Raw genomic sequence first — 12,047 nt, 5'->3', positions numbered from 1 at the left:
ATTTTAATACAGGAGAGCAGAATATTGGACTAGTGTTATGGATGCAATTAGAATCCGAAACTGAATGTAGAATTCAAAGGATATTGATGGTTAAAATGAAATTAAAGTAGAAAAAGGAGAGGCAAAGATGTTTATATATAAAATGGCATATGCTCGTGATGAAATCCCTGAAAGATTTGCTGAAAGTATAAAATTCTTTCAATGCTTTCACAAAAGTAATACTATTGTGAAAATATACAGTTAGGTACTTGTTTAAGTAGAAACTGTGAACAGTCACTTAATCAATTCACTAAGTTCTCTATAGGGCAGGCTAATCTCTGCTTGAAAACCAATCCAGCTAGAGGTGGAGAATTCAACAAATTTCTGATTGAACTTATTAGAGAAGCAAGGACAAGAGCAGTCATCTTGGATTTAATATCAATCCTCAAAGATAATTGGCCAATGGATTAAGACACTTTGAGAAAAAGGATAGTGTCATAATAGAGTTCAACATAATTAAAGGAGGAAAAGCTGAAAGAAGTCAAGAAATGGAAGGCACATTAATATAATACAGGGGGATGTTGTGGCCCTGATTCCCGAGCTTATGCTGTCAGAGGAAGAAGACCTGGAAAATGAGGAGGAGGAACTGGGAATGCCTTCCTCCCCAGGACCTTCCTCTCTGGGAATGCCTTCCTCCCCAGGACCTTCCTCCCTGATAATGCCTCAGGTTCCATCAGACAACCGAGAGGAACAGCCTGAGATTAATCGGGAGGAAGGCATATCGGAGCAGCCCCTGACAGGGAGTAAAGAGGAAGAGTGTTGGCTCGATCCTAAGCAGTGTCATAGGGAGAAACATGAGCAGCAATGTAGGAGGCATGGGAGGGTCAGAGAGTGAGCTGAGTCATTGAGCCACACCTCACAGGGGATAAAAGTGGGTGTGTTTTCTCCTGAAACTTTGTACAGGACAAAGTTTAACCTTACTTCAGATTTTCTTCATGAATGACTATTTTTGTGGACTGCCTTGTGATTTTCTGTGAGTAAAACTTTATCAGTTCGGACTTGGCAGGCAGGACATGTGGGAATGCCAAGAATATTATCAGTTCCAAAGAATTAACTCTGTGAAGTCCAAGCCAGCTTGCCTGCCTGTGTTTTGTTGTGAGTTTGTACTCTTTCATATTTTGGGAAAGAGGAAAGGCGAGACAGAACAGGGGGATATGTCTGAAATGAACATCTACATCTCTGTTCTGTCCGAGAAGGAAGACAAATTACAGGATTAATAAAAAAGAGAAAAATGTTTGGTTTGATTCTCCAGGGCAAATACAGAATTTGCCAGGAGAAGACAGGTCTAAATTTAAATTTTCTTGTTCACATCAATTTCATCTTTTAGTTCTCATCTTCAGATTGGATTATATGTTTGCGTTCTATGAAAATATCAAAAAGAGAACCATGTTTTCTATAGGGATACAGCAGTTATATTCATCTTCTTGATTTTTCCAAATCACTGTGTGATTGTGTTATCTAGGAGCTGAGTTCAATTTTTTAAATTTATTTCTGGGTTGGCCTGAAAATACTCTGTAGTGACAGCTAGGAAAAAATCAAAGTAGGTTAATCACAGAAGACAGGGATATATATATTCAAGGAACAACCTGAAGAACCTTTCTGGATCCATTGTGGCTTCCAAGACTTATGGCTCAGAGCTATACAGTTTATAGTTTTATGCTGAAGGCTACAAAGAGTGATGACATGCAAAGGTTATTCTTCTTACATGAAGAGGTATGGCTTGGGGAATGAAATGTTTTATTTATAGCCTCAACTCAAGATATGATATGGGTTTCTTTTGCTTCCTCCTCTAGATAAACTTAGCTCTATGTAAACTGCATCTGATGAGTGATTTTAGTTAATGCCATTTATACAGTATGTTTCTTATTTTATATATCTGGTGAATTTTTTAATCTGGTCACAAGAACATTGCAAATTTGGGGGCTGTTATCAGTTATACTGGTTCTGAATAAGTCTTCGTTACTACAGTCAACTTGTGGACTCAGTTTAGTTAATTTGAACAATTATCAATAATTGATGTTTGCATATAATGGAGCCTTATTAAAATAAATCTGTACAGTCTTCTTCTGATATGGAGACTTTCTTTTTTATATTTTAAACTATTTCTTTGGTTTTTTTTTTTCTGTATTTGAAACTAAATACACTTCACTTGTTTGGTCTTTATATTTATATTTAATAGCTTGAAAATGACAAGCCATGTAAAGGTTTATTACATCACCAGTTATGCTCACATTTATTATGCTCTTGTAAAAATTGATATTTTGCTGTAAATTAGCTATGAATATATTGACTGTTATACTTCATTATTTTCCATGTTTTCTCTATTAGCATGTACATATATCATTTTTTGAATATTTTTTACATCCATTATTGTAAGATACATTACTCTTATATTTACAGTATGTGACTAGTCTTTTTTTTGGAAGGAAATATTTGTTAACAATGAAGGTAGATAAAGCTAAGATTGCTTTATAATCAATATTCTTGAACTCTCACCTTTTAGTCCTATGTCAGACGATGAAGTGAAAATAAATTATATCCATAAGAAAGGATCATGTAGATCCTAAATGCATTATCTTTCAAAAGTTAAGTGTATGTGCTTCCTCTCAACCTTATATTTAATGATTTTTTAATCTGATCTCTAAACTTATTTAGTAGTAAGAATGTTCATGGGAAGACTTGAAATGCTCACACTGCCTGAGATATTTCTGAAAAGTGAAAGTAAGACAAAAGGCTAGCTTCTGTTGTCTGTTTAAGGAAAGCATTAGACATTTTTTTTGTATAAAAATAACTTTTTACAGGTAGTCCTTGACATACAGTTATTTGTTTGGTGACTGTTCAAAGTTACAGTGGCACTGACAGAAAGGACTTATGAGCATTCTTTGCACTTACAACCAGGGGTGGGTTTCTACCGGTTCTGTCCACCTCTGTAGAACCGGTAGCTCTGAAGAGCAGCAGACATAGAACCAGTTCTATGTCTGCTGATGCTTTTGCCCACCTGCCCGCCTGGGCTCCCACCTGACCTTTATTTCCTGCTTTTTAAACTTCAGCTGCCCCATGAGGCACAACTGCAGTTTAAAAAGCAGGAAAAAAAAGTCCATTTTCAAAGGCTGCTTCTCTGCACGCAGCGTGCTGATGACGATTTACAGGCGTGCACGCAGCATGCAGGGAAACACATCGTAAATCACCAAACCGCATAAATCACCGAACCAGTAGTTAACCCTGTCGGATCCCACCCTTGCTTACAACCATTGCAGCATCCCCATGTTCACATGATCAAAATTCAGATTCATGTGTTGCAACATCTCAAGGTCATGTGATTGCTATTTGTGACTTTCCCTGTCAGTTTCTGACAAGACATGTCAATGGGAGAAGCTGGACTCAGATTGTTGGGGATGATATGCTGACTCTGTAAAGCACTTAGAGAGGTACTATGAAGTGGTATATAAGTCTAAGTGATATTGCAATTGCTAAAACAATTAGGTTAAAAATTTTTAAAAAATCCCAAACCAACATTTTCCAAATCTCTAGTTCTTAGAATATTTTTTTTAAAAAAGAAGCACTGACCTGGAGTCATAAATAGTTAGTATTGTTTATGCAGTGACATTTGGAAAGAACCTCAAACATCCTCAGTCAATTCCCTTCTATATAACTGGAAATAAGGGAGATAGATGGTGGACATTTGGTATATAAAGCAGAATAGTTTGTTACTGAATTTGGCTTGTTCTTTGATACTTCACATTTACACAAAAGGAAAGTTCCTTTGTTTCTCTCTAAATCATTACCTGAGAATTGGAGAGTCAACTTAAATTTATTGTTAGGAACTGAAAAGGTTTTTAGAGTACCTAACAAGGGAAATTTTTTTTGTCTTTTCTATTTCTTGTCTCTTATCTTACCTCACCACTCCTTTTCATATTGGCTCTCTCTTTTTTTTCCTGGAAGAAAACCAAGGAACCTGTGTGTGTGTCTGATCTGATGTTTTTGTGTATGAAAGAGATACTGGCGGTATCTTTTTCATACACAAAAAATCTCTGAATCCGAGATCATAATTGATCTCTGAATCAATTGTGAATGCCATGGAAAGAAATATTTAATTTGTTTGATGGAAATAGAGGAATAGAGGAAATAGAGGAGGCTTCAGAATTGTGACAGGTCACAATAGGGCAATTTGGGCTGCCTCTTTCGCCCAGTATTGCAGGGAAGGTTTCTCTAACATCTCTCTCCTAGCACTGGCTAAACTGCTTCTAAGCTGACCAATTTTGGGATTAACCACAATGTGGGTCAAAGCTGCACACTGAAAAATTCACACAACCCAGAGCCCTCTAGCGCAAATGACCTTCAAGCAGTCCTGGAATGGTTTCTGTCATCTTTCTCTTGTCCCAAGAAATCTAGAGGAGATGCTGAGATGATGTTCAAAACTGAGCAAGGCAATGAGTTAGGTGAAGGTTGCAGAGCTGAAGCTTCATCAGATGAATGCAATCCTTCAAAGCTTTGAATAGCCCTAGCAAATAGATTACTTTACCTTGCACTATATATTAATTCAAAGTTATTGATTCAGCCATATCCATTTTTTTCTCTGTCTATTTTTGTGGATTGTGCCTCTGTCAAAGAAGGGTATGTATGTGCATGTAGACTTTCATATATGCAAATACAGACTTTCATATATGCAAATTGTCACATGTATATCTTTATTGGGCAAGAGAGAGAGTTCAAGATAGGTTTTAATTGGAGCTGGCTAATTTAGATTCACATAGAATCCTATTGGTCTTTTTCTATTTATCATTATTACTATTATTATTGTATCCCTTGTTTCTCATTTTAAGTTTTGGGCCAACTTTGTTGATAAATGAGATATTTGATCTAAGCTTGGCCAATTTATTTCATAAGCGAACTATATTTTATTGCACAGTTTAAGCTCTGAATGAGTTGATAATTAGTAATAAATGTTCATGAGTAAATAATCATTTCTGATGATTACTTACTTTGTCTTGACTTTGTCTTACTTTGTACTCATTGGTCTGCCAAAAACTCAATTTATGGCAAATTTTAAAAGCATATATGACTTCAGTTCAATCAAATCAGAGGTCCATCTGAGCATTCAGAAGCCATATGTATATATTGTGTGCCTATATATATATAGTTGCCCATCACAGCAACAGTGACTCTGGACAGTGGACAACAATCAGATAAAAATAAAATATTTTGCTATTAGCTTACAAAAGATTGTAAGAGGAAAGCTATGTTATTGCATGTAGCTAAATATCAGGATTCTCATGGCACTTTTGCTAACAGCTAACAAATTTAAATAGAGCCATATACTTTTATGAGTTCACTTCACCAGATGCATGGAATGGCTAAAGAATGCAAGTCTACAATACATGAAAATAACTTTGTTCAAGGTAATGATGGCCCTGCATTTTACTTGCTTTAGCGGATTATAGATAAAGTATGGAACAGAATAATGTACTAATGATGCTTATTCTTTCAATGTTATCTTCCTATCTGAGGAAGAAGTTATAATGATTGTTATAAACTTTGTTATAAACAAAATTTAACAACCATTTATTACAATTCTGAAGATTTTTACTACTGAATAACCTCCTAACTTATTATTTCTGAATAAACATGTTTAGGATTGTACTGCCAGTAGATATCTCCTGTCTATCCATTTCCCTCTTCCCTGCTAACTAACTTTCCTATTTGATTATGCCTGGTCTTTCTCATATAGGATAGTGATCTATGAATAGTTCAGTACAAAATGAGCAGCGCCTAGTTACTTACATTTCACCATGCACAAGGGAGACATAGGGGCTTTATAATTAAAACAGAAGCATTGTCAGTAGTTAAGTTCAATTAAAAGCCACAGAAAATATAATTTTAATAGCTTATACTAAATGGCAACAATGAAGGATATCCTTTCATACATTATTTAAATAATGATTCCCTCTAAAAAGTGGAGAAAGGCTGCTAAGGTGACTGGGTACTTTGGTCCTTAAAATGAGTTTGGATTTAGTAGCATCTGTATATAGGTAAGTATACGGAAACAGAAAAGAGAAGGAAAAATAAACAGAGATCTATAGGACAAATAAATGCTGAACAGCGTGGTGGCCTAGAGTGGAGCTTTCACCTCACAATCAGGAGGTTGTGAGTTTGATCCTAGTTAGCAGCAGATATTTCTCTCTCTGGGCGCAAATTCTGCATAGGCAACAGAAAGGGCATCCAACCAGTAAATGTTCACCTCCCTCCATTCTGCCACCCTGATTCCACCCCAACGTAAGGGATTACAGGGTCATTAAAAAAAATAGGGCAAAGACATGCTTTTGAATTATACTATATGATATCAATTCTGGAATGTTAACTTTGTGGGAACTATTTTCATAAATTTGTATAGCACTATGAGCAGTGTTATAGATAAATAATTCATCCTCTACGTACCTCTATACAATGGAAATCTACTATAAAGAATTTCAGTTCTTTAGGAAAAATCTGAACAGTTAGCGTGGGTGATGTTTAAACTTCTTTAATGCTGAAGCTGGCATTTCAGCAGGGAGCATAAGGCATTATTTTCATTCTATAAATAAAGTTGCTACACATTTTGCAAACAGAAGGACAATATAACCATTACAATCCTGTTCTCCAAAATAAAATGTCAGCAATGTGATCCTGTGGAATTATTTTAATGTGCTACTTATAAGAAAACTTTCTTTTTTTATTACACACAAGCATCCATGAACAGATATATACCTAAATCCCTAGGATATTTGTCTGAAAAGACATCTTGGTTATTTATTTAGAGATTGGGAGGTGGGGGGAGGAGACATGGTATAATGGGGAATTATTATAGCCAACCATACATGCATAAACTATATGTATTATGGAATACCAGCACCCAGTAAATAATTCTATGTGTAGTTTTTCTTTTTCTTCTGATTATTATTCATGGACAGGTTAGCAAAGTTATTCTGATCAATATTTTTCATAATTTAGTCCCCTATCAATGTATCCTGATTTTAGTAAGTAAGCATATTTTTACAGTATATGATTTTAGCTTTTTATATGAAAGTATCAGGACAGCACCTGCTGGATTGCTCAAAGGTTCATTTTTATCTAGAATTTTTCTCCCCTCACAGTAGCCACAGATGTCTTATAAGCAGGAAATAGAGATTACTGTTGTTCCAAATTTATTTATTTATTTGTTTGTTTGTTTTGGTTTGTCAATTGCTTACAAGATAATAGATATAAGTTAAAACATAGTTATGAATACATGGATACATATAATAAAAATAAAAATAAAACAAACAATAGGACAGGGAGGGCAGGCACGTTGGTGCGCTTATGAACACCCCCTACAGACCTCTTAGGAAAGGGGTGAGGTCAATAGTAGAAAGTCTAAGGTTAAAGTTTTGGGGGTTTGGGGAAGAAACCACAGAATCAGATAGAGTATTCCAGACATTGACCACTCTGTTGCTGAAGTCGTATTTCCTGCAATCAAGTTTGGTGCAGTTAACCTTGAGTTTGTATCTGTTGTGTGCTCTTGTATTGTTATGGTTGAAGCTGAAGTATTCATTGACAGGTAGGACATTGCAATATATAATTTTATATACTATACTTAGATCGGACCAAAGGCAGCATAGTTCTAGGTTTTCTAGGTCTAGAATTTCAAGTCTGGTGGCATAAAGTATTGCCAGTATGTAAGACAGAGTATTTATTTGTTGAAATTTGAAGTTGCCATTTGTTTGACCATTCTGATACATAGTCGAGGTCTTTTTGAAGGGTAGCGGTATTGTCTGTGATGTTGAATAGCTTTACCTCATCAGCGAAGAGAACACAATTGCTCTTAAAGTAATCACAGAGGTCATTTATGTAGAGTATGAAAACAGTTGGTCCTAGAACACTGCCTTGGGGTACACCATTGTTGACAGGTACAGAATTTGATAGGACAGTTTTGACCATTTGCTGTCTGTTTGACAGGAATGCTTCTATCCAGTTATGCAGGTGTCCAGAGATACCGTAAGATTTTATTTTTAGGAGTAGTTTGTCATGTACCACTGAATCAAAGGCTTTACAGAAATCTATGTAGATTGCGTCTACTGCTTTGCCCTGATCGAGTTGTATAGTCCATATGTTTTTGCAGTGTAAGAGTTGCAGATTGCAAGATAGTTTTTTTCTGAAACCAAATTGTTTATTAGACAGTAGGTTGTTTGTCTCTAAGTGGAGGATAATGGATTGGTTAATAATTGATTCCATGACTTTACAAATGACGCAACATAAAGAGATTGGTCTGTAATTTTTAACTAGGCAGGGGTCTCCCTTTTTGAAGATGGGGATGACTGTGGCTTGTGACCATAGTTTTGGCAAGGAGCTGGTCCTGAAAGATTTTTCAAAGATTATGCTTAGAGCTATTGCAGTGGATAGCTTTTTTAAGAAGTAGGCACATATTCTGTCTGGTCCAATAGATAGAGATGGTTTTAGATTGTGTAGTGCTTTTTCAACATTGTCTTCTGTAAAATCAATATGTATTAGATCATTGTAGTTGTCTGTGGTTCGACGAGGAAATAACTGGGCATGATCCATTGCTGTTTACAAATACTGAGCCAAAGAATGTGTTAAAGAGGTTGGTTTTAATAGTGTCGTCATTGCAGTCTTTACCATTAGGTAAATTATGCATACTTTGTTGTCTTCTATGCTAACAGGACTACTTTTGAACTAGTGATAAGATTCAGTACTGTTTTATTTCTGATACTAATTATTTTTCATGTAAAGAAGAGAAAGCAGCTGTCTACACATACAGTTTCCATTCACAATACAAAGAAGAACGGTGGGCTGAAATATTTACTTGGGTCAGATTTTTAATCAAAACGTCTCCAAGTAAAAATGTTCCTCTTCATAGGTTGTTTATATCAAAATATTATGAATTGTGAGAAGTATTTAATTTAAATGGTCTTAATTAATATTTACAAATAGTGGAATTTTGTTAATTAAGTATTCTCAAAACATTTCCCATTTCTGGTAAGGAGAACTCTCCAGAGCATATTTTTCTCTAAGTTTTAGTGCACAAAACTCCTATTAACATTAGAAAGATTTCTCCATGCAGAACAAGAATGGAATATGAAATGAAAAAGCTTACTAGAAATATTTTATGAGCAATTTGCTCTTAGAGTTTTATTACTTCATAGTTGAAGGAAGTTTGATTTCAAAATCAAAATCAAAATAACAGAGTTGGAAGTGACCTTGTTCATCTTTCTGTCCAACCCCTTACTCAAGCAGGAGACCCAATACCATTCCAGACAAGTGGCTGTCCAGTATCTTCTTAAAAGCATCCAGTGATGAAAATCAATATGTATTAGATCATTGTAGTTGTCTGTGGTTCAACGAGGAAATAACTGGGCATGATCCATTGCTGTTTACAAATACTGAGCCAAAGAATGTGTTAAAGAGGTTGGCTTTAATAGCGTCGTCGTTGCAGCCCACAATTTCTGAACGCAAGGAAAATAATAATTCTGGATGAGATATAAATGTTGGATGGCACTTAGAGAATCTGCATTGACAAAATTTCCATCTGTCAAAGACCATATTGCTTGGATCTGCACATATACTATGGCAATACATTGTGACATTTTAAACTAATTTTGGGGAAGAACTGGTCATGTTGAAATTAAAGGGAATCAGTCTCAGCTAGAACAGGCAACTGTTTCAATCAACCTTACAAGTAGATTGAAATAATAAATGCAGCCAGACTGAAAAATGAGGAAACACTTTGGAGTTTGTTTGCATTATACACAATTTGGACTGCCATGAGGATTTTCCTAAAGGACAGCTTTTTCTAGCAAATTTACTTAAAACAAAATATTTGATTTACTGGTAGGAACCTAAAAATATCCTTCATTCTGGAGAGTTATATCTATGCTTCTAAAATTGCTATACATGTCTAAGGAAGAACTTTAAATTTCTTGCTTGTTTGTGTGGGATAAATTCCTACAATTGCTAGATGCAATTGCAATTTACAGTACGTTCAAAGTCTTTTGGAAATAGCTTTAATTAATGGATTGGGTCTAATTATTTGTTCTTCTGGCCTAGAATTGCATCTCAGGTGAAAAATAATTGGTTAAAAGTATAAATCTGGTTAATGTTCTTCATTCTAATTAGTTATGGGAATTCATATTTGAAGAACAAATGCAGTTGCTTAAGCAAGATATTTTTTTGTATGCTTGGGTCAGTTTAGCGCTATCTAATTCAGCTCCATGTTCTCAAGGGCCATGTGTAAATTAATAAAATATGGGGGAAATCCATTTTGAACTGCATTCAGAAATCTCAGAAAAGATGCTTTTTTCACAAAAAAGAATCTTGAGAAGCAATAAGTACATCCATTTCAAGTGTTTTTAAAACGAATGTAAGTTTTAGGTCTTAAAGAAAAAAAACACCTATGTATGATTTTCTCTTTCTTCAGACTTAGGAATTGTGTTAATCATTGTGCATTTTTTTCGATACTCTAGACCGTTTCACATCAAAGTTAATATATTTATAACATTTTGTCTGGCCTTAACTAACTTGATCTTTGACTGAATAGAATGAATTTTATTTTTAAAGAGAAGTGTAAATTTTAATATGGTAGTTTGTCTTATTCATATGTCGATCCATCTTTCACATTTTTGGGACAGCCTTATTATAACCACATACCATAGAATTGACCATTCCTAGTTCTCATTATGATTTAAAACTGCTTTTCATGAAGAGGGGAAAAAGTATCATTCACAATGGCAAGACTTGGTAATAAGATTAAATATTCAAATATTATGCAATGTGTATTGCTCTTGTTATTGAACATGCAAATCTGATGTCATATCTGGAATAATTTTCCTCTCTTCCAAGCTTTAAAACAGAGATGTTAACTTAACATAGTAATCAACTAAAAGGGAAAGTTATGAGAGCAACTGTAAATCAGTAAGACAATGAGCTAAGATCCAGGCTTTGCTCAACAGGCAGGGCAGGAGAAACAATTGGGAAAATTCTAATAATTCAAGAATTTCTAATGAGTTAATGGAGAAAAATCAGAGAGCTGTAATAGGAATAATATAGGGTTTCCTGCTTGAGTCAGAGATTAGACTAGAACTATATGTAACTTTCTATGTAATTCTCAGAGTATTCCGATGACTGTTGTGTTTCTAGAGGGCAAATCAAAGAAATTCTTTTTCCAGTCACAATTTCATGTAAGAATGTGTACTTTTTTTAAAAAAAAGGTGTACATCTATTAAAGCTGAATACAAAATATACTGAATACAATATATACTGAAAATAAAGAGAAAATTTGGTTTATAAGTTTAGAAAGTTACTGATAATGAAATACATACTTATAAAAATGAATTTATTTTTTTTATAAATAAAAATAAATTTGGATCTTTAAGGAAACACAAACTGCAGCAACATTTGGAATGCAAGCTAATGGAAACACAACAGAAAGGAATAGTATGCAATATATCGGGAAAGAGATAATTCGTTGGGCATTGGCTGGTACATAAGACCACTTTAAACAGCAGTGTTAAGTTCACAAACTATGAGCTCTAGTTGTAATTCTTTTCTTTGTTTCTTTCATAGAGTTACAGAGCAGTTCTTGTGGAAATCCTGGAATTCCATCCAAAGGTATTTTATCTGGAACACGATTTGATGTTGGTGACAAAATTCGATATAATTGCGTGACGGGCTATATATTGGATGGTCATCCCCAACTTACCTGTATAGCCAGTTCAGTAAATACAGCATCCTGGGACTTTCCAGTTCCTATCTGTAGAGGTAAGTTGAACATCCAATAAAAATTGACATTCACTATAAAAAGATAGATATTAAATGTTTAAAAGTTTAATTTGTGAAACTTTGTATTAGAACTAGGAGGGTGGGCTTTATGGTACTGGGTATTTATTAAAAATGAGGCTGCTGATATGACTGTAATGTTTGATTTATAACCTGGATGACAAATAATATAAAGGTGAATCAAGCTAAATACGTTATTTCCA

General features: G+C 34.7%; 1 protein-coding gene across 1 annotated transcript in view; it reads left to right on the top strand.

Moving 5' to 3' along the window:
* CSMD3 (CUB and Sushi multiple domains 3) overlaps nt 1–12,047 on the top strand; it is a 618,612-nt gene that overhangs the window by 175,379 nt on the left and 431,186 nt on the right. The window contains exon 4 of the mRNA XM_087962106.1: nt 11,632–11,826. Coding sequence (XP_087818232.1) covers nt 11,632–11,826 — 195 coding nt within the window. The remainder of the gene's footprint in view (nt 1–11,631; nt 11,827–12,047) is intronic.

This window comes from Notechis scutatus, chromosome 3 (assembly GCF_049901735.1).
Source record: "Notechis scutatus isolate UNSWTSFEM ecotype Mainland chromosome 3, rNotScu1.2, whole genome shotgun sequence".
In the NCBI taxonomy this organism is placed as follows: Eukaryota; Metazoa; Chordata; class Lepidosauria; order Squamata; family Elapidae; genus Notechis; species Notechis scutatus.
Note: the sequence above shows the minus strand (reverse complement) of the source record. Positions and strands in the feature narration are given on the sequence as shown.